Source organism: Stenella coeruleoalba (genome assembly GCF_951394435.1).
Source record: "Stenella coeruleoalba genome assembly, chromosome: 19".
NCBI classification, from domain to species: domain Eukaryota; kingdom Metazoa; phylum Chordata; class Mammalia; order Artiodactyla; family Delphinidae; genus Stenella; species Stenella coeruleoalba.
In genome coordinates, this window is record NC_137165.1 from 31281114 (window position 1) to 31307882 (window position 26769).

The window sequence follows — 26769 nt, forward strand, 5'->3', positions numbered from 1 at the left end:
AATATCCCAGGGTCTAATAAATAGCCTCTTGCTCTATAAATGTTTGTTGAATGAGTGAATGAATAAGCAATTTAAAATGGGGATTAATACCTGCCCAAGATACCATATTTGGTGAGCTGAACTATATAAAAGTGTCAATACTTGATTATTTTAACCTATAGAACAACAATTTCACATGGTTCAAACTTCTCTGAATTTACAGAGAAGGACATGGGTTGTGTGCTGGGTTTGGAACAGGAGGTGAAGAGTTATCTATCTTGGGCTTCCCTGGAGGCGCAGTGGTTGGGAGTCCGCCTGCCGATGCAGGGGATATGGGTTCGTGCCCCAGTCCGGGAAGATCCCACATGCCGCGGAGCGGCTGGGCCCGTGAGCCATGGCCGCTGAGCCTGCGCGTCCGGAGCCTGTGCTCCGCGGCGGGAGAGGCCACAATAGTGAGAGGCCCGCGAACCACAAAAAAAAAAAAAAAAAAAAAAAAAGAGTTATCTATCTTGGAATTCCAACCTAGAGGCCTTACTTCCCAAAGCCAAGAGGACCCCACTGTGAGCTGGCTGTGCTGACATCAGTCCTTGCTCGCAGGTCAGGGGCAAGGCTGAGCCCGGCTCCAGATCCTGCTTGTGCTGCCCTGCCCCTACTTCTCAGCCTTACCTGTTGGCCCTTCTCCGGCTGATCCCTAGTGCTTCCTTCAGGGACTTGGGGGAAAGGGGTGAAAGGTGTCCAGCCACAGCTGCTTCTTTTCTTGGACCTTTTGCCAAAATGTCCTCCTTGAAAGTCTCTCATTGTTCTTGGAGACTTTGCTAGGGTCGGGCAGTTGCCCTCAGTGTCCGGTTGCAGGTTCCCTGGCAGCTGCATGGCAGGAGGAATATAGCTTGAAGCTTGGGGGCCCAGGGCTGAAGGCCAGTCATAGCCGTTTGCAAACTCTCTTGAGGAAGCCCACAGAGACCTGCCCTCCTGCTCCTTCTGTGTCATCTCAAGCTTATCTATTTTCTGTTGAATACTCCTCAGCAAATTGGCATTCTGGTGCATTAAGGTCTGTGAAATCTTTAGATTCAGCACACACTTACTGATGTACTGCTCGGTCAGGGACCTGTTGCTCACGTTGCCCTTGGCTCCTCTGGCTGGCTCAGGCAGGCTGGGTGAACTCAGTGAACCACTCTGCCAGCCCCAGTCCTCAAAGGAGAGCTCCGTGTCAGCTTCTGAAGAGCTGCTGTCTTCATGGGAAAAACAGCATGCCTCTCTCTCCATCTTTTCCAACTCTTCTTCCATGGACTTGAGTTCATCTACCTGGTTTTGTCTGGCCCCCTCAAGAGATGAACCAGTTCCTGGGGGCTCTTCCTCTTTGTCATCTCCCATGTCCAGGCAGCCTGAGTAGATTTCGTTGATTTCGAAGCTGCAGAGGCTCGCCTGATCTGGGCTGGAGCTCCTGGCCTCTTCCCCCACAGAGCAAGCAGAAGAAGCAGCGTCTTGGTTCTGTGTCTCCTGGGCCTCCAGACTTGGGTCTGGGACCAGAGGCTCTGGTGTTGCTTTCTTGGTGAGAGTGGAGTGACCCCTTGGTGAATGAAGCTGACCACCTGCTGAAAAGAGTAGCAACATGCAGCTGATTAAAGTAATTGCAGCAGCTCAGCAGCCTTGGCTTGTTGCTCCAGCAGCATGAGAACACAGAAAAAAGCTTTTTATCTTCCCACTCCCTTTCCAGTTAGGAAGACTACCAGATACACACACAGAGGGTGAGAGGGTATTTCTAACTATTTTGACGTGGGTTGAGATAGAAAATTTGGGGGACTTCCCGGGTGGTGAAGTGGTTAAGACTGGGTGCTCCCAATGCAGGGGGCCCGGGTTCGATCCCTGGTCAGGGAACTAGATCCCACATGCATGCTGCAACTAAGGAGTCCACCTGCCACAACTAAGGAGCCCACCTGCTGCATCTAAGACCCAGTGCAACCAAATAAATATATATATATGTATATGTAAGAGAAAAAAAAAAAGAAAATTTGGGAAGGATCAAACCCGGGAGGAAATGTTCTAAGCTTAAGTTATAGTATGTTCAAAACATGCATAACTTCAGGACAAGCAAATTACAGGCCCCTGAATCTTAGGACTAAATTCATACTTTACACTAAAGGTGTTTGAATATTCATGTCAGTTCAAGTTGTGCTCTTTGTGAGCATCTGATAAAAGAAGCTGAGACACTGCCCAAGAAGCCACTGCACTGAGAGAGATAATACCTCAAAAAATAACTCCAGGACTGACTACCCACCACCCCTGGTTGATGGTGTAAGCTCGCAGAGAATGGGTCGAAGGAGCCAAAGTAATAAGAGCTTGGAGGGCCATTCTGGAGGCTTCCAGGCCTGTCCAAAGAGTCAGAGAAAAGTCACTTGGCTAGAATCCAAAGGCCTATGTTCCAGGTGCGTTAATAAACCTGGAATTGTGAGCAAGCCACAACCTCTCTGAACCTTAGTTTTCGCATCTGGAATATGAGGGCATCAAGCCAGATGATTGCAAGGTCCTTTCCAGCTCAGAGCTCTAAGGTTTCCAAGTGTACTAAAAAGCAGTAAGGCTTTAGAAGAAAGGTTGGAAGGAAACACCAAAATGTTAACAAATTATTTCTGACGAATTAAAATGTTAAGTAATCTTCTTTGTATTGTTTAGAATTTTCTATAATGAGCAGATAATAGTTTTAAATTTTAAAATCACCATTTTTATTTGTGAAACAATTAAATACATTCCTAAATCATACCAGAAAGAAACAGATTGTTACTGCACAGTTCTGGATCCAATCAAGGTGTATATGGAGCCCAAAAAGTTTAACTTAATAATTTTAAGGATCTTGATTTTTCCCTAAGGCATCCATCCTTCCCAGTATAAGTTATGAGTATAGTTTGGAGGAGTTGATTAGTTACAGCTCTCAGAACACATTCATGTCAAAACCTGTGGGTTAAGGCCATACCTGCTTCCTTCAGCTCTTTTATTTGCAATGGATGTTCTGAAGTCACTCCTAAACAGACATTGACATCAGGATGGAGTTCATATCTCTGCACCCTGGGACTCTCAGTTGGCTGAGTTCTCTGGGCTCCAATAAAATCCTGTAACAAGGGAAGTACTGGCAAGGACATATCTGCAATCATCTGAATGTCACTGGTGTTTTAGAAACATATCTAGGTGTCAAACAAACCCCCCGTTACCCCAGTTGGGTAGACTGACTGTAGTCCTGATAAATGAATTAACTGTTAATTACCAATATTTAAAAAGTAGTAACAGGGACTTCCCTGGTGGCACAGTGATTAAGAATCTGTCTGCCAATGCAGGGGACATGGGTTCAATCCCTGGTCCGGGAAGATCCCACATGCCGCGGAGCAACTAAGCTCGTGCACCGCAACTACTGAGCCGGCGCTCTAGAGCCTGCGAGTCACAACTACTGAGCCCGTGTGCCACAACTACTGAAGCCCGTGCCCCTAGAGCCCGTGCTCCCCAACAAGAGAAGACACCACAATGAGAAGCCTGCTCACCGCAACGAAGAGTAGCCCCCACTCGCCACAACTAGAGAAAGCCCACGTACAGCAACAAAGACCCAATGCAGCCAAAAATACAAAAAAAAATAATAAATTTTTAAGAAAAGTAGTAACAGTAGCTGTCATTCATTGAATCGCACTGTGTGCCTACAGGGTGTCCCTTTTATGTACTGACACTCCGCAGCCTCCCTCCACAATTCCCTGCTGCCCTCACCAAGTTAGGCAGTTAGAATTTTCTTGGGAACACAGAAAGGGTGTAATGAAATGAGGATTTCCAAAATATCCTACAACTTGGTCTCTAGCTTCTTCTTGGTCTCTAACTCCCTATCCCCTGAGATAGGTAAGCAGAAATAAACTCCCAACAACTTCACAGCTTACCTTTAAGTCATTTTTCAGAATATACTGGATATCTTGAAGGTTCATAGTTCGGTCTTTCTGCTTGACCTGGATGCCTGACTTAACAATGTCATAGTAAGGTTTCGGAAGCCTGACATCAGCTTCTAAATAATTTCCCGACACTATGGTTTCTTTAATAACTGAGCCATCTAAGTCATCCCAGGGTATGCTGTCTGTTAAGGAAACAGCCATAGGAAGGAGAGACATTAAGAAATCACATGAAATTGTCTAACCTTTGTCAAGTCACTCAACCTCTTTAAAATTAACTTCTTTCTGTAGAAAAACTACCGGAAGCCCAATAACAAAGGAGAAACCACTTGACCCAAATAACAGGGAAATCTCTGCCACAGAGACAGGAAAAAATAGTGTCAGACTCATGTAGGTATGGACTCTCTGCTGGCAGACCTAGGGACCACAAGGGAATGTTTCCTGGTGTCAAGTAGGCTTGCCCAATACATTCATGTCATGGAAGGTGTGGTTTTTGCCTCTGAGACTGTAAACACTGCTAAATGGGGGCTGATTCTCACCCCCTTAGTGAATGTGGCATGTATGCCTTCACCTTAGAGTTCTATATGTTTGGAAGGCTTTCTATGTCTTTTAAGTGACACTGCTTATACATACGCTGGATTCTGGGTGTGTTTGATTTCACAGTTTACTTCTCAGAGGCCAGTCCTTTCCCCTCGTTTATAAGTTCTTAACATAGAGAACAGACTTGCGGTTGCCAAAAGGGATGGGGGAAAGGAGTTTGGAGTTGGTAGATGCAAACTATTACATTTAGAATGGATAGACAACAAGGTCCTAATGTATACCACAGGGAACTATATTCAATATTGAACTAATAGGGCTTCCCTGGTGGTGCAGTGGTTGAGAGTCTGCCTGCTAATGCAGGGGACACGGGTTCGAGCCCTGGTCTGGGAAGATCCCACATGCCTGCCGTGGAGCAACTAGGCCCGTGAGCCACAACTACTGAACCTGCGCGTCTGGAGCCTGTGCTCCGCAACAAGAGAGCCCGCGATAGTGAGAGGCCCACGCACCGCGACGAAGAGTGGCCCCCACTTGCCATAACTAGAGAAAGCCCTCGCACAGAAACGAAGACCCAACACAGCAAAATAAATTAATTAATAAACTCCTACCCCAAACATCTTCTTTAAAAATATATATATATTGAACTATATTCAATATGGTTTTTCAATATGAGAAACCATAATGGAAAAGAATACAAAAAAAGAATGTATATATATGTATAACTGAGTCACTTTGCTGTACAGCAGAGATTGCACAACATTGTAAATCAACTATACTTCAATTTAAAAAAAAAGTTCTTAAGGGGCACCTTACAGAGACCCACCCCTAGGCATTGACAGCAATATTCAGTTTAAAAACGCTCCTTGGATTAAATGCATTACCACTGACAGGCTGATAGGTGGGCTTTGCTGAGTCTTAAAGAACAGGTTAAAAGAGAAAGATTTCTGGGAGATCATCTTATACCTTCCATAAACCCAAAGAGGTTTCCTTAAAGAAGTTTTTTTTGCCCGTGTCCTGCATTTTCATAAAACTAAGTAACTCTTGGGGGAAAAAAAAATCCAACCTAAGAATAGGGACTTTGGTCACCGTCAATGAGCTCTTTGATCTACCTGTTAAAATCTCCTGTATGATCACAGAAAAGCTGTAGACGTCTGACTTCACTGTGGCTGCCTTCTGTAAGATCACCTCCGGGGCGGCCCAGTTGTAAAGCTGGGTGGGGAGGGATACTCGAGTCAGGTCCTTGTGTACACCTCCATCCCGGCTACGGAAGGAAACACAAAGTAGGGCTCATGTCTTAAAGGATCACTGTGATCACCATGCCACACATGTGTGAAAACATTTGCCTCTGAAGCCTGACAACCTCCTTGAGCTTCCAGAAACCAGCTAGACCCTGAGCTAACCCACACTGCCTGCTATTCCAACGCCTGCAACTCCTTACCATTCCTACCCGAGCAGGCCCTGCCCTGCCTCCCACCTCATCTGGCCGCTCTCTCCTGCTCACTCACTCCTCTCAAGTCACAGGGGCCCTCTTTCAGTTTCTCCAGCATGCCAAGTACATCACCACTTCAGGTCTGTGCACCGGTGGCTTCTTCTGCGTGGCATGCTCTGTCCACAGATCCTAGCACGACTGGCTGCTTCTTGTAATTAAAGTATTAGCTCATAACACATATATGTGGAATCTCAAAAAAAAAAAAAAAAGGTTCTGAAGAACCTAGGGGCAGGGCAGGAATAAAGACACAGACATAGAGAATGGACCTGGGGACACGGGGAGGGAGAAGGGTAAGCTGGGACGAAGTGAGAGAGTAGCATGGACATATATACACTACCAAACGTAAAATAGATAGCTAGTGGGAAGCTGCTGCATAGCACAGGGAGATCAGCTTGGTGCTTTGTGACCACCTAGAGGGGTGGGATAGGGAGGGTGGGAGGGAGACGCAAGAGGGAGGGGATATGGGGATACATGTATACATATAACTGATTAATTTTGTTACACAGCAGAAACTAACACAACTTTACTAATGTAAAGCAATTATACTCCAATAAAGATGTTAAAAAAAAAAAAGTATTAGCTCAAAAATCACCTCCTCGGAGAGGACTTACCTGACCACCTAATGTAAAGTAGTCCCAATTTATTGGCTTCAGAGTGCTTATTATCTGAATTTCTTGTTCATTGATTTATTGTTTATAATCTGTCTCCCCTCCACCAAAGTCAGCTCCACGAGGGTAGGCCACTTATCTGTCTCTTGTATCACCGTATCTCTAAACTTATACCAGGGCCTCAATGCTTACCTTTTGATTAAATGAACCTAAGACCCTTTCAAGAACCCCCTCAAGCCCCACCTGCTTTATCAAAGCCTTCTGAGACTCTTCCAGCTCTTCGTGATTGCTTCTTTTCTGAGCTCTGCCCTCTTGGGAATGAGCCCTCCCAGTTTAGCGCTCAAAGGTTCACTGATTGGCTTGAATAACTCAACTTCGCAACCAGGCTCTTTGAGAACTAAGTCAGAGTATCCTAAATGTCTTCTGGGCCAAAGAGCGTCCTCAGGGTGACCAGCACTGACTTCTGCCCACAGCTGTCATGAGCATCAAATGAGATCACACGTGTGGGAACACTCGGTGAACCATAAAGCACTAAGCAAGTAAGGAATTAATATGAACATTATGGTAGGCATTTGGTAAAGACTTGGTGACTGCTGGTTGATAATTAAGAATTAAGTTTTTGGGAATTCCCTGGAGGTCCAGTGGTCAGGACTTGGCGCTGTTACTGCTGGGGCCCGGGTTCAGTCTCCCGCGGGGAACTAAGATCCTGCAAGCCGTGCAGCGTGGCCAAAAAAAAAAAATTAAGTTCCTAAAAAGCGAGTAACCAGAAGTTCTTTTTGCTGGCAAAGGAAAGCTTTTAGAGGATGGGATGGACTTCTCAGACTTTGAACAAACTTCCCTAAGTAATATTTCTTCCGGTAGAAATTTTGATAGATGGCAATGAGTTCAGGAAGCCATGAAGCTATAAAAGACCGTATTTTTGTTTTGTTTTCTCTCTTTTTTTTAAAAAAAAGATGGTACATTTAGACTCTTTAGTTGTATTGCTCAATAGGCAAGTGTGGCCTAGGTGTCATGTGAACAGCGTGGATACACATGCAAATATTATATTAGTATCACAGGAAAGGCAATGTCGTGTTTTATTGTCAGAGAGATATTCTGAGGACCTAGCATACTTGGCTCTTCACCTTGTAGGCTGACTGTCCAAAAGAGACACTTACTGACCCTCTTGGGCCTCTCAGGCTGCCTAAGGCAAGGGACAAGTTATTTACAATCAGGATTTATATCCTTTCTCTTTTACTTCCACTCTTCTGATCCCTCTTCCTTCTCTGTTAACGCTAGTGGGGTGTAGGAAGGGAGTTTCTTTTCTGGCTGTCATTCCATGGTAGTTATTTTTCTGGGCTTCAGCTCTGACATCATTAAAATTACATTTGGCTATGGCTATGTGATACCACTTGCAAGGTCAATTCCAGCTCTAAAGATTCCATTAAGAAGGACCTGAAGAATAGGAGAAACTGCTGTATCATTTTTACACCAAGAGATGGAGTGCTACCCTTAACGATGACATTCAACAACTGTACCGGCCTGAATAGAGTGCTACCAAAAGTAAGTGCAGAACCGAAAGCTGTTTTGTGCTCTTGGGTAATCAACTCACATTATGAGCCGTCAAATGTTGCTGACGGACATTTCTGACCAAAGTTCCATTCTGAGGTCAACAAGCCCAAAAGAACTCACACTTTCCTACCCATTTACTTCACAGCCCCTCACTTGACCAGTCTGTGGACCCCAGCTTCTCGGTGCATCTCACATCTTTCCCTTCTATTTTGGTTCCTTGGTCACCACCACCAGGCCCTGCCCTGTGGCCTCCTGGCTGGTTTTTCTACCTTCAACCTCCAATCCATCCTGCCCCTATAAGCCAGGAAACGTCCTCTACCCCCTGATTCTAGCCACAGCTGGGTAACCTCAGACCACCTCTTCACCTCTCTGGGCCCCAGTTTCCTCTTCTATAAAAGGACAGCGTTGGGCCTGGCCATCTCCAAAGCTCCATTTCACCCTAGGATTCACATTTCTACTGGAGAGCTCAAGTCAAAGAAACTGTTATACCTCCATTTCAACAACAGATGGCGCCGCATCACTGGCAAACAGCTTGGGTTCTGTCAGCCTTCTTGAAAAGCCTGTTATCAACGGCAAAAATGTCCAAATCCCTTAGGTTCTACTGCCCTTGAACACACAGCCAAAGTGGTGAACCCTGTTCTGAATCATTTCAAAGTTTCCCTTCAGCTAGACTCAACCATTCACTTCAAATGCTTCCTGAGCACTTACTGTGTGGCAGGCTTGAGGTGGATGCTAAAGATGAACAACTCACGGTCCCTGCCCTCTCGGACGGAGCTCGCCACTGGGGGGGCAGAGACACTCGGCTGCAGGCGAGTGAAATATGCTCAGTGAGGTGGGGACAGGGCTTCAGTATAGGCTTCACGGGGTGTGGTGGGAGACTGTGTCAGAAGTGAGTTTAAAAGGATAAAAGGGAGTGTCAGGTACTCCGGAGGCAAGGAGCAGAGCGCTGGGAAATGGCGTGGACTGAAAGTGTCTTCAGATGGCCAGGCAGAGTGGGAGGTGATGAGCATGGCACTGTAGGCGGAGCCCGACCTTGGAAGGCTTCTCACCCTGCAAAGTGCCGGGACTTAATCTTCTAGGCCATGGGAGCCACTGGGATTGAGAATGGACCAGATCTGAGACTGAGCCACTCAACTGGCGACAGCTGTTTGGCCTCCACCGGTTCCCACATGGAAAACTGCTCCAGTCACACCCTAACTGTTCCCCTGCTTCTCTCTCATCCCGTCACAGCCCCTTCTCCACATGGCAGGAGTGAGGGGGTCTGCTTAACCTGTAAATTTCAGCCATGACACCATTCTGCTCAAAAAAAACATTCACAGCATCCCCGTGTTCTTAGGGTTAAATTCAAACTCTTTGCCAAGGTCCATGAGGTCAAGCACAATCTGGTCCCTGCTCCCCTCTCCAGGCAGAGAGACCAAGGGCTCATGCGGTCAAGGAACTGAGTCTTTCCACTTCATTCATTTAAACAACATGCTGAGTTCCCACTTATTCTAGGCATCTGAGACATGGCAGCGGATAAAACAGAAATCCCTGCCCTGGTAGAGGTTTTCATGTAGTGAGAGAAGTATATTATGAACATGTGAGCAGCAAAGACCTGCTGAGAGACTCAGAAACAAAGCCTCAGCGATGGTGGTAGGTGAGGACCAGGGTAGGTGGAGGTAAGCAGATCTAAGCCATGGGTCTGCCCGTGGCTGAGGCCTCACAGCAGCACAGGAACAACCCTGGGCCTAGGGCTCAGAGCTGTGGACGACAGCAAGGAAGCACAGGGGAGATCCTCTGCTCCCCAGAACCTAGGGGCAGGAGATAGGAGCCAGCCCTCAACTCTCAGGAGGACTCTGACTCCTGCCAAATGGGAAGTGAAGCCCATCCACCAACCCTTGAATAAGGGCATTGTTTTTTGTCACTGCTTCCCTCACAGCACTGATCCCCACCCATCGGGACCAGGACCGCAACGCTCACCAGCACCCATCGCCTTCTCGCGCCTTCCAGGATGCACAGCTGTGGTGCATTTCCCAGCCTCCCTGCAGAGGTGACTGGGCTCTGGCCAGTGTAAAGCGGGAAGCGACAATGCACACGCTGCAGGTAGTCCCTAAGCCCCGCTGCGTCCCTCCAGGCTTGCTCTTGCTCGTTGACCAGCATGCAGAGGATACAGTGGGGGGACTGAGGCCTGGGGGATGGTGGAGCCACAGCGGGGAGGAACGTGGAACATAGTGAATGCCGCCACCACCCCCTCCCACACACACACACACACACCAGAGTGCAATGTGAGTGAGAAATACTTCGGTTGTGTGAAGCCACAGAAAATTTTGAAAACTTATACATGCTGGCTAATGTGTGCTCATGCTTGTTAAATGTTTATTAAAATGAGAATGTCCTGAGCAGAAATAACTTCCCCAAAGTCCCTCTAACCTTGGCTGACAGGGCAAGGCATTGGGAAACCTCCTCCTCCATGGATTGCCAGCTCAGCCCCCCAATGAGGAGTCAAGCCCAGATCAGATTCTCTCTCTACAGCAAAGCACCCCCAGGGAGATCCTGATTGGACGTCATGATTGAGGTGCACCCACCTTTCCATCATGTACTCCAGGTTGGTCAGCCTCGCTTCCCCTGTGGAGACGATGTGGATGGCGTAGGAGCTGAGGGAACGGTGGATAAAGCCCCGAGAATGCAGGTATCTCAGGGCGTCGGAGGTCTGGAGTAGCAGGTGCACGATCACCTCCATGTGCAGTATGGGGAACTGGGCCCGCTGCAAGCGAGAGATCAACCACCAGAACAAAGGGGACTGCGCCCCCGACACTGTAGAATGCTTTGTAGTTCCCAAAGTCTTTTCAACTGATCTCCACGACAGCCACATAGTGTGCCCATTTCATAGCGGGGAACCTAAAGCTCAGGGAAGTTAAGTGATCGGCCTAAGGGCCCACTGACCCAGGGCCCCTGGCTCCAAACCGGGGTTCCTTTCCCTCAGCCAAGCTGCTTGATACCGTGAAAAATGAGGAGAAAAGTCCTCAAAGCCTGGTACACACCTCCAGAGTGGGCCTGCCACCACCAGCAATGCACCTGCCCCGCTCTCCATCCCCAGCCAAGCCTGTGCTGCGGGAGAACCTAGACACGTTAAGGACACTCCACCCCCTACCCCAGTCAGATGACCTAGAAAATTCATCCTAGGAGGACAGAAATTCACTCACACCAAAGTACCCAATCATAACAGGTCTCTCCCCAGAGAAGGGGCATTTTAAGTTAACGTCCTCACCCAAGGAGAGGAAAGGGAACTAGGACACTAACAGGAGGTGCTCAGGCAGGAGGAACGGCGAGCCATTTCAGGGAAGAGCCCTTCCTGGAGGATCTCTTCTCACTCCAGCCCAGGGTCTTTAGAACAAAGTCATGGAGAAAGGAAAACAAATCTTTCAGGACCTCTCTGAAGCCACATGTCAGCCCAAAGCATGTTTCCCAAGGAGTCTGTGGGTCAGGGAATATGTCCCTGCCTCCACCAGGAAGTCTGAAAAGGGAGAGGGGACTGATAAAGACTTGCATATAAAGGTCCTGCAGGGCACCAGTGAAAATACTGGGAAGTAAGACCAGAGGCTGTTTGATTATAGTTAGCTAAAAGTGTGGCTATGTGATTTCTGGGTCTACTGAGCTCTTAGATGTCTGATAAAAAAGCAAGACAAACAGTAATACAATCACACTCGTTCCAACGTGCTCATCAGCCTTACATGGTGTGTTATATAGCTCCCACAGAGTAAAGAATGAAGAGGTTTCTCAACTCTTCTGCTGGGGGAGAAGGAAGAGGGAGGAAGGGAAGGGAGAGCTGGGGCGGGGGGTGGGGGGGAGCAAGGGAAAAACCCAGGGAAACGGCCATTTACCCGTTCATGGAGGACAGAGAACAGCGTGCCGACGGCGACACGCTCGTACACGAGGCGGGTCTTCTGCAGGCCCTGGAACAGGCACACAGCCATCAGCTGTAGCAGGTGAGGGTGCCGCAACTTGCTGCAGAGGGAAGGAGGCTTCTGATGAGGCAGAGGGAAGAGGACATGATGGAAGATGGGCGCTTTCCTTTCTTCTTGGCACCCTGAACGCACTCCATACAAATACTATTTGCACAGAATGTTCTTCCAAGAAAGGGGGATAGGGTGGGAGTAGGGGTCTCTGTTGGTGGAACCCTTGACCTTTCACTGATCGGAACCTGAGGGCTTAGAGTCATCAACGACAATGTCACTAAGAGCTACTAAGCAAGGCACTTTACACACATCAACTTGATCCTAACAACCAGTTGCAAGAAAGGTACCATTACAGTTACACTCATTTTAGAGATGAGGAAACCAAGGTCAGGGAGATGTCAGGCCCAAGGTCACAGACCCTCACATCAAAATCCACGCTGTGGGGACTTCCCTGGTGGTCTAGCGCTTAAGAATACACCTTCTAATGCAGGGGACGTGGGTTTGATCCCTGGTCATGGAACTAAGATCCCACGTGCCACAGGGCAACTGAGCCCACGTGCTGCAACTACTGAGCCCGTGCACCGCAAAGGAAGATCCCGCGTGCTGCAATAAGACCCGACACAGCAATAAATAAATAAATATTAAAAAAAAAAAATCCATGCTGCGTCTATGAGCCCTTCCAGCCTCCTTGAGTCCCTTTAGGATGACTTCTCCAAAAGGAAGGATCTGGCTTTACAGGAGTTGAGTGATTTCCTCAGGAGAGAACTCGATGAGCCAGGGCCTATTCCAAGGCCTCAGCAGCCCTGGTATGAAACCGAGGATGGATTTCCTGCCCCTTTGAAAGATTAACCCCTGAGCCACAGGAAACTTAAGGTACTGAGACCCATCAGCGTGTCCTCAAAGGAGAGATATGGTTCCTCAGACACGTGGGTCTCCAGCAGAGCCATGCTCTATGAAGATAGTCTTGCCCACGCCGACCTGATGGGCACAGGGCCCAAAATAAGGTGGGCCTCAGGGGCTGCAGAAGAGCCCGCCAGGCCTGAAGGCTGCACCTCAGAGACATGTGTCATGGGGAGTTGGTCAGCTGACAGAACTGAGCCCCTACCGTCCCCACACTCAGGCTATTCATGAGTTCTTCTTCTTTCTTGGCAGCCCTGGGAAGTCAAATCAACCTACAACGAGGAAACGCTGAGGCTGAGGGGGCTGGTCTCCACCCTCAGGCACAGCCCTGCACAGCCCCGAACTTGGGTCTGAAATGCTCTTGGGTTTTCTTCTCACCTGCTGTGCTCTAGCTCAGCAATTAACAAGTCAGCCAGCCGCCGCCTGCGGCAGTGCGGGTGGGTGGGAAGATGCAGCTCCTTCACTGTGACCCTGCTCCCGTTCCACAGCAGGCTACAAGGGCAGGAGAGAGTGGGAGCAGAAGGGAGTGAGCAGCCACTGCTTCAGTGAGGAGCTCTGTAGCCAGAGATCAGAGAAGCAGTGTTTATACAGACTCTGTAAAGCCCCCACCCCAGCACTGCTGGGTCCTCCCTCCTACCACCCCCGGGGGCCTAAAGCACTTCAGGAACTTAGTGCAGGTGGCAGGAAGTCACTGAAGGATTTAAGGGAGGGAGGGACTTGATCAGGTTTGTATTTTAGAAAGACAAGGGTACCAGCAGCATGGGGAATGGGAGGGCAGGGGTGGTCTGGAGAATGAGACGCCAGTTAGGAGGCTAGCCTGGGGGAGGGACAGTGATGACGTGGGCAAAGGCCACAGCAGTGGACAGAAGAAGAGGGGATGTGACAACAGATCTGCGGCACGGGCAGGAAAACAAGAAGCATATCTGCAGGGGATACAGAGCCTTGCGGGTTTGCAGAGGCCTTTTTAGAAGGGTGTGACTTCTAAGCAGGGAAGAGGCAGCCAGGTTCAAGGAGGACAAGAGACCTTGGCCAGGACAGCTCCTGTGATCCCGCAGCAGGCAGGCCTCTGGGGACTGAACGTCCCAGGGGCTTTCATCACAGCCAAATCCTAGTACTGCCGCCTCTGCTGCATTTGGCTGGTGAGAGCCATGCAGGGCTTCAGTACCCTTTGACCTGAGGCCAGACAGTCACCCCTATGCTGCCTCTAATTCTCTAGAGAGTAGAAAGGTTGAAACACTGTCATGAGTAATCTTTCAGAGCGGTTGTTCTCAACAAGGGGCCACTTGGCCTTGTCTGTAGACATTTTGGTTGTCACAATCACAAATGTAGGGGGTTGAGGGGAGGCAAACACAGCTGCTACTGGCATCTAGTGAGTAGAAACCAGGGACGCTCCCAAACATCCTACAGTGCACAGGACAGCCCCCAACAATAAAGGATAACAAAAATGTCAATGGTGTCCTGGCTGAGAAATCCTGATCTAGACATCTGCTTTTCAGTGTGTCCTTGTGTTTGGGCAGAAACCCTCCACACACAAGGATGTCACTAAAGTCCATCCTTCCTGTGGGACTAAGTCTCACCTCCACTGGCCAGCTTCCACTTACTTGGTCATGACCATGTAGGGGCCACTGAAGAAAGAGAAGGCGGGCTCATCGTCAGCTTGAATCACTTCCTTTTCTCCAATTACTGGAAGAGATCCTAGGTAAGCCAGCTGCGTGCCCCCTGTGAGATAAAACTGAAAGCAAAGCACAGCTTCAAATGGTGGGGAAAAACTCCTCCAGAATTTTACCAGCCAGCTAAAAATAGAGAGAGCTGCTAGTTATCAATTTGCTGAATACCCCTATGCACCGGACATAATTCTTTTTATTATCTTTAATCTTCCAAGAGGCGCTGCAAGGTTGTAATACCCTTTCCCTTTTGCTAGCGAGGAAACCAGAGGCTCACGGAAAGAGGGCAGATGCCGGCCTGAAGCACCAGGCCTCAGGCGCCTCTTGAGACACCCACAGAACATGCCTGGGGCCTTCGCTGGGAATTAAAGGATCGTTGTCTAAAACTCCCCAAATCTAGCCCAAAGGCATTCAAGAGAACTCTCCGAGGTTTTCATCATTTTTCAGTAAGGACAAGAACACTAAGAGGTGGTACTTGTCCTGCAAGAGCAGTAAAGAACAAAAAAAAAACCACTTTGGAGAGGGAGTATTTTAACTTTCCATAGGAAGGAAGAGTTGGACACAGTTGTGGGCCCTGGGGCCAGAGCCAGGGCCGGGCGATTCCCCAGTTAGTCCTGCAAACATTGAGTGTTGGTAGCAACCTCTTACCTTTCCAAAGCCAAAGCTGTAGATATTTTGGGCAGAAATGACTCCAGCTTTAGGCAGTCGGTTAGGAGAGCCATTAGGGCTTCTAGAAATATTTAAAAGAGGAGGAGAAAAGTAAGGATTAACTACCCATATCTAGAGGAACAACGCTGAACCAAGCTGTCAGAATGCGTAGTTGGTTTTGTCTTTACTGCTTGACAGGGGAAGTCAGCCTCTGAGAGGGCTGCAGTGATGCCCATTTCCTGGTGTTCATGCCCTTGTGTAGCCACACACAGGTCAGAGAGGGCTGGCCTGTTAACCTAATGGAATACTGCAGAAATGACGGAGTGGTGTGAGTTCCAAGGCCAGACCCCCGGGACTTCTGCCCTGATCTCTCTCGCAGCACTTGCTCTAGAGGAGGCCAGTTGCCATGTTGTGAGGACCCTCCAGCAGCCTAATGGGGAGGCCCAACACCCAGCACCAATTTGCTAGCCATGCAAGTGAACCACCTTGGAACTGGATCCTCCAGTTCCAGATGACTGCAGCCCAAGCTGCATCTTGACCACATCTTCATGAGAAACCCTGAGCCAGAGCCACCCAACTCAGCCATTCCTATTGGAATGGCTGAGTTGGGTGTAGCCATTCCTGACCTACAGAAATTATGTGAGATACAAATATTTATTGTTGTTTGAAGCCACTAAGTTTGGGATTAGTACAACAGATAACGAACAGAGATGGTCAAAGTTGGAAAGAATCATAAAGCATACCTTGTCCAACTTTCTCATTTTACAGATGGGAAAAATGGAGCCAGAAAGGGGAAACCTGCTGGCCTGAGGTCACAAAACAGCAGCAGGGACTAGGCTTTGGCTCTTTTAGAAGGAACTTGGTCTGCCAAGATCCTAACGCTGGCAGGAGCGGAGGTGTGAGAGATGGAAGAGCTGAACCAAGCATGGGCTCCAAGGCCAGATGGGGGATTTGGGAGTTTAACCTGATAGCCTTGGGGAAGACCCTGAAAGGGTTTTTAGCAGTGAGTGGCACAATTCGATTTTCATTTTTAAAAGGTCATTCTGGATGTTGAGTAAAGAACCAAGATGGACAAGAGTGGCAGCCAGAAGAGCAGTTAGGAGTAACTGGTCCTCGAGGGAACCGTTAACTCATCTTGCATGAGAAGCATCCAGGTCATGAGAGGAAAACCAGGACTCAGTGTGCACAGAATGGGATGCGGGAGCCTGTGAAGAGTGTGACAAGTCTACTCACCCTGATCACAGAAAAAGATGCTGTCAGAGAAAATCAAAATGGAAAGAATTTTCCACATATAAATCCTAAGTCTTAAAGCCCAGGGAACTTAAAATAACTCTCCTGAGCATGAAGAGAAGCCTGGATGGAGCTCACCTCCTGCAGCTGTGATGGGGACAAGGGGAGGCTGCCCACCCAGGTGGCAGCAAGTCTTACACCAGCTTAAAACAGCCCAAGGAACCTTAAATTAAGCATTTGTGTCTTTTGCAACCTTAGGATATAAAGGATGCATGTTCCAATAAAGGAACACGTTTTCCATGGTTCCGAGATGACAAAAAAAAAAAAGCTAGCCAGCTGCTCTGCTAAGAAAGTGTTTTCTGCTGGGCAGCCCAGGCCTGCAAAGTTCCTTCCTTCCCTGCTAACCATGGGGTGGTTCCCACTGGAGCCCAGAATTCATTTCCCCCAGACGTTCCTGGAAGCCGGGGGACAACTGAAGGTTTTCATGGCAATGTCCTCTCCCTCCAAGCTCACCCCTTTGGGTGGGCCAGTTGCTGGAAGGGACCAATGTGGAGGGGCCCGAGGGCTCCCACAAGGAAGGCGGGGGTGATGCAGAACACCCCAGTCTGCTTGAGGCAGCACTCACCCCTGCATGAGGCCCCCAAACCGGGGCAGGCCACAGATGAGCCGCTGAGGGGAGTCAATCTTCAGGAGGTCATAGGAGAAGCCCTGGATGATGGCCTGCATGTGCGCGGCACAGCGCTGCATGAACTCCACCATCTGCAACACACGGCAGAGACAGTCAATGCCCACACAGCTAATGGCCACCCTGGCCTTCAGTGGGATTGGAATGGTCTGAGGGGAGTGCTCTGAGGAGACAGAAGCCCCCCACAGGGAAATCTCTGGAAAGGGAAGGGCCCAAGTGACTTCCTAAAGATATGGAATGAGATATGGAATGAGATTCCATATCCTAAAGACATGGAATGAGATTTTCAGGGAGCTCATTTGGCAATAATTGCCTCCAAATCCTTCATTCAACGGATGAGGAAACTGAGGCAGGAGGAGTATTTTAACTTTTGTCCAAGGCCCAATAGCTATTGAGCAGGAGAACCAGAGGGAAGGGACTCTGCCCATCTCCCCCTTCCCTCCACGTGCCCTTTACATTTGTTAGATTATTTAGCCCTCATTAAAACACATTATGCCTGCCAGCGAGTGGCTACAGACAAGTTACTTAATGTCAATGCACTTCAGTTTCCTCATCTGTAAAATGGGGACAATAATAGTACCTACCTGAGAGGGTTGTTGTAAAGATTAAATGAGTATTTAATTTAATTCAGAACGTCTGATGCACGACAAGTGCTAGTTAAGGGTCAGACGAAATTACAGTTGTTCTCCCTCCCCACTGAATGGATGACCAGGAAAGTTCACTAGACTTGCCCAAGGTTTACAGTTGGTTAACTTGCTTCAACCCAGGCCTGTGTGTCCAACGTCAATGGCAAGGCCACTACAAGTCCTGTGCTGCCCTCAGGACCAGCCTCTGCCCCTGGGCGCCTGACTCCCAGCCCTGTGCTCTGCCTTGGTTGTGCCTGCAGAGCAGGCCCACACTTACCGCGGTGCCGCGTTCCTTCCCTGCTGCCAGAGCCCAGGTCTGCGGGCTCTGACCCCTCTCATCATGGAGTCGAAGATCACCCCCTGCATCCAGCAGTTTGCTGAGGATCCACTGATTGCCTGAAAACGCTGCTGCATGGATAGGAGTGCTCCCATCAAAGCAGCGGCTGGAGATGGGGGAGGGGTACAATGAGTGTCCATGGCAACACTCTTCCCCTTCCATGGGTAACACAGGGCTCCTTTTCTACAAAGGCAACCTTTGGTGATGAGAACTGTAACAACACCATTTGTGAGGCCTAACAACACCTATCTGGGGCCTCACAGAAGCTTTATATACATCCCCCTTTTCCATGTTTACCTCCACCCTTCAAGGCAGTATTATTTCTCAATTTATAGATGAGGAAACGAAAGGGCAAAGCCAAGATTCACACCCAGGTATGGGTCTGGTTCGAAATCCAGTGTTCTTTCCCCACAGCCCCCTGACACTGGCTGCCCTGAAGCAATTTCTTCACGTCTGTAGCGCCCTGTGGTCAGGCTGGTGAAGCACAGCCTCACCAGAGACCACCTCATGTGAGAATGTCTCTACCTCCCAAGTCCTATGGTGAGGCCCATAGACCTTGGCATCAGCAATCTGGTCAAGCATCTACAGCTCAGAAAAATTTAACCAAAACCAGTAAACTATCTGAGACATGAAGGGACAGCCTTTGTGAGATGTAGAGATGTGATGTGTAGCTGTGGTTTCCTAACCTGGTTGCACGTCAGAATCACCTGCAGAGCTTGCTTGCTCTTTTTTTTTTTTTTTTTTTTGGCCGCACCCAGCAGCATGCGGGATCTTAGTTCCTTGACCAGGGATCAAACCCCCGCACTCCCTGCAGTTGGGAGTGTGGAGTCTTAGCCACTGGACCACCAGGAAAGTCCCAGAGCTTGCTCTCTTAATTTAAAATGAAACACAAATGGTAGGAAGAAGCAGAAAGGGAAGGAGAAGAAGAAATAAAATGAAAAAGGAGATAATAAAGATAAGAAGAAAGTCTCCCAATTCCAGACCCATACACAGTTCTCTTGCCGAGAGGCAGCTACTGTTACAAGTTTTTGTATCCTTCCAGAAATTTTCTATGCATATACAAGTAGGAATAAGAATATGCTATATTAGGAATTCCCTGGCAGTCCAGTGGTTAGGACTCAGCACTTTCACTGCTGAGGGCCTGAGTTCAATCCCTGGTCGGGGAACTAAGATCACACAAGCCGCATGGTGTGGCCAAAACAAAAAGAACGTGCTACATTAACTGTTATGCTTTCACATTTTTTCATTTAATAGTATATCTTGGAGGGAATTCCCTGGTGGCGCAGTGGTTAAAAATCCGCCTGCCAATGCAGGGGACACAGGTTCAAGCCCTGGTCCAGGAAGATCCCACATGCTGTGGAGCAACTAGGCCCATGCGCCACAACTACTGAGCCTGCGCTCTAGAGCCCGCAAACCACAACTACTGAACCCACGTGCCACAACTACTGAAGCCCATGCGCCTACAGCCTGTGCTCTGCAACAAGAGAAGCCACAGCAATGAGAAGCCCACGCACTGCAACAAAGAACAGCCCCACTCGCCACAACTAGAGAAAGCCCACGTGCAGCAATGAAGACCCAACATGGCCATAAATAAATAAATAAATAAATAATTTAAAGTATATGTTGGAGAATTTTCCATATGAGAACATATAAGTCACCTCAATTCTTTTTTAACAGCTGCATAGTATTCCAATGTACAGATTTACCATAATTTACTTAATAAGTCATTGGGATATTTGTCAAAAATACAGATTCTCAGACTATACAACAGACTGAATCATAACCTGCAAGCATAGAGCCCAGGAATGTGTACTTTTTACAAGTTCCCCAGCTGACGCCAATGAGGCTGGCCTGTACCCAGGCATCTGGGAACCGCTGGGATATCTCATTGTGAGCTCTCCCTTATTGCTGGGTCTGATAAGCAGTCCAGCACACTGCGCTATGGGAAATGTAATATCCTCCTTGCTTTATTATTTTTTTGTTTATTTAGTTATTTTGCGATACGCGGGCCTCTCACTGTCGTGGCCTCTCCCTTTGCGGAGCACAGGCTCCGGACGCACAGGCTCAGTGGCCATGGCTCTCAGGCCCAGCCGCTCCGCGGCATGTGGGATCTTCCCAGACCGGGGCACGAACCCGTGACCCCTGCATCGGCAGGTGGACTCTCAACGACTGCACCACCAGCGAAGCCCCCTCCTTGCTTTAAAAATAAATTTGTATAATGTTTTACAGCCTTCTAATCATTCTTCCCATAAATAGTAAGAGAGCTGGGTAGGGAGAGAGAAGATATTATTTGTCATTTCTTGTGAATGCTAAGGAAGACAAAAATAATGTTTTCTATACCCAACTAACCCTTACAAGGGAATCCAGGTCCAAGTGATATCAAAATGTGTATTGTTTTATTAATTTATCCTAGAGGTTGAGAACTGGAGGCCCACAGATTGATTTGGCAACCCAGAGGCATGTTTTATTTGGTCCACATAGTGTTTATAAAAAGAATTTAAAGTAATGGACAATACTTAACACTTTGGGGATTTCACAATAAAAACTGGGATTTCCAGCCTCTTGGAAATTTGGAAGATTTGGCCTCCATGGCTTCCTTTTCTGGCCAGCTGCAACAGATGCTCCTTAGAGCCTGTACCCACTGACCCCACTTAGTCCTGCAGGCATCTGACTCTGTGACCTCAATAAGCCCAGGCCATCACAGCATTTCCACTGAGCACTTAGGAATACAACTTCCCTCCAGAAATTTCCCTTCCCTTGATGGAACATATTTTTAAGGTACATGAAAGCATTCCTATCACAAAATAAAAAGCTACAGGGTCTGCCTTCTTCCTCTTGATATTGTCCTTTCCCACCTCCCCCTGGCATCATGGGGATTTCTAAAAAGGGAACTTCTTCAGGTGCTGGGCTCCTGGTCTCAAACCCTATCATTAACACAATGCACCATTATGGACCAGCCATTTAAACTTTCTGGAATATTAAAGGTTTGAATAATTTCTTCTTTAAAGAACCTAGCTCTAAACCTCCACAAAACAGATGCAAATGCAGATGACTAGAAAATGCTGCATTTTTGCTGAGGAACTGCAGGGCTAATATGGCCTCTCTACAAAGCTGTTATCTGCAAACATCAAGTGAGATAGCCCTTTATTTCTGAGTTTTGATATTAAACACTGATACAGTAGAGACAAATATGCAAATATGCAAGTCCAGAAAAATTCTGGAAGGAAACAAAGCAAAATGTGCACTGTGTTATGTCTGGGTTTCAGAATTCTCATGCTGATTGGTTTTTTTCTTTATACTTCTCCAAGCTTCCAAGGTTTTTCCCACTAAGCAAACAATCTTATAACAACATACAAGCTTTCAACATCAATACTTAAAAAAAAAAAATTAAGCGGCCTCCTTCTGTAAGATGGGAAAGCTACTTTATGACTTATGATTGTGTTTATTCTGGCATTCCTGTGAAAATCGGCTGGAATCATATAAACGCTCGAAATCTGTTTCTGGTTCTGTCCAATGGGAACTGTAAAAATACCTGCTGTTCCCTGTCGAAGAGCTGGTTGTAAAGCTTTAGTGAGCTAGTGCCTGGGAAGGCCCTGGAAAAAGCAAAAGTCCTCCACAAAGAGAAGAAATGTTCACTTGTCGTTGATTCATTACATTGTGTTGCTGTTCCATATTAAAATTTGGACTCAGATTCTTTTAAACCACAACTACAAAAGTCATCCTGACAAAGTGATGCCAAATATATTAATTGGTGAAGAACTTGGTTGTGGGGTATGTTAAAGTGCAGATCATACAAACTACAAAGCGCGGTGGAAATACATAAACAGTACTTGTTAATGACTAAATGAGTAGAAAGGCTCACTTATTTCACAGGGTCTAGTAAAACTGCTTAGAAAACTCCTTATTTACAGTTAAAAGCATGTTTCTGGTAATTTCCTGGTGGTCCAATGGTTAGGTCTCTGTGCTTCCACTGCTGGGGGCCCCGGTTCCACCCCTGGTTGGGGAACTAAGACACTGCAAGTTGCACAACCAAAAAAGTGAAATAAACAAAAGCATGATTCAACGTTAGGTAATACGAATGTATTTCATTGGCATAAATTAGTGAAGGTTCTTTTAAAATCTTACCAAATTAGTTTCCAAATACCTCAATTCATTTTAAAAACTTATTTTCTAGGTAGTGATGTCATTGTACTTACTGATTTGGATCTGATCCATAATCCACCAGGACATCAACTAATTTTGTAAGGCCTAATAATGCGGCAATAAAAAGCGCTGTCTGGCCCAGGGAGTTAACTGCATCGACATGCACGCCTGCAAAGAAAACACCAGGATCAACACAAACACACAACAAAAATTAAGCTTTGTTTTTACAGTATTTTTAATGTATTACTAATGCAATTTCCTTTTTAAGAAAAAGAAAAATGATAAACCTTCAGTAGTCCAAATAACACAGAAAGTCTCATATCAAAAGTAAACCACCATCTTTACCTTAAAGTGCTAAAACATTTCACCACACGCTGCTACGCGGCAAAAGAAAAGCAAATTAAAATTGCTCTTCGTTTTAAAATTCACCAACAGCCAACAATTTATATCATACACTGTATGAAAAGCAACCCACAAAAAAAGCCCAACGTCACTACCCCAACCATTTGCTAAAAACAGACAGAAAGAACAAACCACAACACTACAATCTCACTACATGCACTGCAACTAAGAAAAATAGCAAAACCCAACTCTCAATTATACCCACTTCAAAAAACTGAACTCACTCCTGACTAAACCACCACTACAAACCCGATACAGCAGTAACACCTTAAGCAACATTTAACAGCAATCCCAAAACACGATAATCAAACAAAAAAAACCTCCCTAACCGACTTATGGTACGTAATATACGCACATACCCTCTGACGCTTCCTGCAGTATCAACCGAAATATGACGAACGTCTATTCATAATACATTATTCAAACCGAAACCACTCAGACTGCGTTCATCTCCCTCTTACTCTTCAAAATGAAGAGAAGAACGATCATCAACGGCTAAAGGCAGCTGCAAACACAACACCAAGAGCCAACTTCACGCTCAGGAGAGAACACTCCATCTCTTCCTCGTGGGTTCGGGTGCTCTACACGTTCAGAGAAACTTCTCTAGTAACGAACTATAGAAATGATCCCTGAAAGTATAGTCTTAACAAAACCGTCTCTGTTTTTCCGAGGTGGAGGAAATGCACACATATTTTACTGATGGTTACTTTTTCTTACACCGCTATTCTTTTTGAAACGTACACTGGAATACGTTGTCTGAAGAATCTTTCCACTACCGAAGCCCGACAAAGCATTTTGAACCCTTCTACGTTTCAGAAAACATTTCAAGTTGTCAATTTAATTAACATACGGTTTTTAAACAGCCAATCACACGCCAGTTATTTCCAACCCCGCCCCGTTTCGCGCAGCAGTTCCGCAGCATCAAGATTACGTAAAACGCTTACGACTACAACGTGCGCCGCAGTTCGAGGACTCGCGTCGTTTCAGCCTGGCGCTGGAAGTGAGATGTCTCACGAGAAAAACTTACAAGACAAAGTGGATGCTGAAAGCAAAGACCCGAAGCCAAAAACCTATGACGTTTGCAAAGCACACCATTTATGCTGTGATCAAAATAGCAAACATATAAATATTATTTGGAATTTTTTTCCAAACCAAGGAATATTTATGTAGATAAAAATTGCCTTTAAATAAGCAAGATAATACATCATTACCCTGCTTAAAGCTTTAGTAGCTTCCCAACTCTTGGGCTAAAGATAGAATTTCTCTAAATAGTTTACAGGGACTTCCCTGGGGTCCAGTGGTTAAGACTCCGCTTCCACCGCAGGGGGAGCCGGTTTCATCCCTGGTCAGGGAACTAGGATCCCGCATGCCACAAGGCAAGGCCAGAAAAGAAATACCTTACAAGGTCCAGCACAGCCTGGCCCACACGCACCTCTCCAGCCTTATTTTGCACCAAATTCCCTCCCCCTCACTTCAGCCATAATGAACCACGTACTGTTTTCCACATACTCATCGTGTTCCTTTGCACAAGCTGTTCTCTCCGCCAGGAACGTTAGAAACGGTGGATATTTCACCTAACTCTGGAATATTCAATAAACCAATACAACATGGTGCCTGGCTTGAAATAGTGGGAAGAAAGTTAAACTTCTCATAAAGCTTGAAAAAAACTGAAAAATGAGAAAACATTCAGTGCTGGAGAAGAGGTGGGAAAACAGACACTCCTAAATGCAGTTGGCAGTGTGAACTGTTACAATGCTTTTGGAAAGCAACACGGCAGTATCTATTAAAAACCTGAACCAGAAATTCTGCTTTGAATATTAAAAACCCATTATGTAAAGATTCATTACAAAGTATTTTATCAAAGCATTGTTTCTGGTTATACAAAACTGCAAAAAAATAAATCTTAATATCCACCATTAGAGGCACAGCTGAATAAATTATGGTACATACAGACAATAAAATATTAAGCAGTTAATTTAAATGAATTAGATCTCTATCAATTAGAATAGAGATAGACAAGATGTACTATTGAAAGCAAAAATCTAATAAGCAGGCAGGCAACTTTAGGGAGTTCAATCAATGAGTGGTATTAGCTAAAATGATGGATTTAAAGCATCTAACAGAGTTTAGCAAGTAACAACTACTCTATAAATATTAAAAATTAAAATCCCAACATTCTTGTAACCACTAATAGGATTTAAGCTTAAAAAATAATCTATTTTGTGCAAGTAATACAGGTGCTTTCAGGAATGCCAAATTCAGTGGCACCCCATGTCTTGCTATGTATAGTACTGTAATCACAAGTGGGGTCCAGCTGCTCGCCGCTCAAAAGCCAATAAAGAGGCAAGCTTGGTGGACAGGAAAGTTTGCTTTATTTTGATGCAGGCAACGGGGTGGGGGGGGAGGTGGACTCCTGTCCAAAGGCCGACTCCCCCACCCCAACCAGTGGACAAGAGCTTTTACAGAGGGAAAGGACTACATGCAGAACCAGCACAGTCAGCTCTGACAGTCATCTTGAAATTGGTCATGCAGTGGTCTAACCAGTGCCATCGTGACTGTTTTGGGTACAGTTAATCTTCAGTTCCAAGGTTGGTTTGTTTCCATTTCTTTGCGGCAAATTATCAGAATTGTGGCAGCTTGTGTCACGACTACAGCCTGGTCATCATGTAGTTAACTTCTTCCACCTGGCTGGGGTTTCAGTATCTATAAGACAGCTCACGGGATGTGGCTCAGAATATTACCTATAACCCTCAAGAAGGAACTAAAGGTCCTTCACTTTGATTACTGACTAAACTATTATGGTTTTTCCTGTTTGACTGCTTTTCTTTGCTTCTGTATTTTATCACTCCTCTCATTAAACTTATTCTTTGGCTAAAGTTTTTCCACAGACAAAAGGCAGGCTGAGGACATCGGGGGCAAGGTCTATAGGGTCCTGCTCCGTTTCAGTAGAAGCTCTTTAACCTGGGATTTATGGCATCCTATAGTCTGGTTCCAAGTTGCCTTTGTCTTTACTTCCTAAAACATCTCGTACATAACCTATCCTTCAGACACAACACAAACACACACACACATACACACACACACACTAAACTACTTGCCATTTGTAGGCTCCTTTGTTCTTTTGCTCCTGTATAAATTCCCTCTGCTCCATATTCGTTGAATAAACAACCAAATAAATAATTATAAACTTACAGTATCAAATTATCATCTATTTTCTTTAAGCATTAAAAACAAAACAAAACAAAAAAACAGCACAGAGCCTCTGAATATCTGCTGATATTGCACAGGTTGATTTCTCATGATTTTGTTGTCTTTTCATGTTTCTTGAAATAAATAAGTGAATTTCAAAAAAAAAATGAGAAAAGCAAGTTGCAGAATGTGTTTAGTATGATACCACTTTCATAAAGGCAGGTTAGCAACTTTAGAATATATGTATATCTTTGATTCCACTGGTTAAAATAACCTTTTATTTCTTTATTTACTTTTTATTTTTGGCTGTGTTGGGCCTTCGTTGCTGCATGCAGGCTTTCTCTAGTTGCGGCGAGCGTGCGCTACTCTTTGTTGAGGTGTGTGGGCTTCTCAATGCAGTGGCTTCTCTTGTTGTGGAGCACGGGTTCTAGGTGTGCAGGCTTCAGTAGGTGTGGCACGTGGGCTCAGTAGTTGTGGTTCGCGGGCTCTAGAGCGCAGGCTCAGTAGTTGTGGCACACGGCCTTAGTTGCTCCGCAGCGTGTGGGATCTTCCCGGACCAGGGCTCAAACCGGTGTCCCCTGCACTGGCAGGTGGATTCTTAACCACTCTGTCACCAGGGAAGCCCCTGTTTATCCTTCCTTCTTCTTTTTTTGGCCGCACTGCACGGCTTGCAGGATGTTAGTTCCCCCACCAGGGATCAAAACCAGGCCCTCAGCAGTGAAAGCACGGAGTCCTAACCACTGGACAACCAGGGAATTCCCTGAATATATGCTGTTTAATAAGGGCAGTTTTCAAAGGCATTACCACCTCCAACACGAAATTAAGCCTGCTTTTACTTAAAGGGAACTATATCACATCATATTCAGTAGAATTAAGAGATTTTGTTGATTTTCTAGCCCATGGTTCAATGACAAGTGTGATATATTAAGAGACCC

General features: G+C 46.5%; 1 protein-coding gene across 9 annotated transcripts in view; it reads right to left on the bottom strand.

Annotated features, from left to right (window-relative positions):
• Window positions 1-26769, bottom strand: part of TEX14 (testis expressed 14, intercellular bridge forming factor) — a 115160-nt gene that overhangs the window by 34578 nt on the left and 53813 nt on the right. For 3 of the 9 annotated variants that reach the window (XM_079906057.1, XM_079906054.1, XM_079906055.1), the window contains exons 3-14: window positions 22297-22411; window positions 18041-18206; window positions 17078-17211; window positions 15223-15304; window positions 14512-14642; window positions 13289-13402; window positions 11936-12059; window positions 10640-10818; window positions 5537-5688; window positions 3885-4075; window positions 2945-3080; window positions 646-1571 (exon numbers count right to left, since the gene is read on the bottom strand). In XM_079906057.1, the coding sequence (XP_079762183.1) occupies window positions 646-1571; window positions 2945-3080; window positions 3885-4075; window positions 5537-5688; window positions 10640-10818; window positions 11936-12059; window positions 13289-13402; window positions 14512-14642; window positions 15223-15304; window positions 17078-17211; window positions 18041-18206; window positions 22297-22411 (2450 nt within the window). Of the gene's footprint in view, window positions 1-645; window positions 1572-2944; window positions 3081-3884; window positions 4076-5536; window positions 5689-10639; window positions 10819-11935; window positions 12060-13288; window positions 13403-14511; window positions 14643-15222; window positions 15305-17077; window positions 17212-18040; window positions 18207-22296; window positions 23951-26769 lie in introns of those variants that run through there. The other 6 variants (XM_079906058.1, XM_079906056.1, XM_079906059.1 and 3 more) reach the window with 5 other exon arrangements.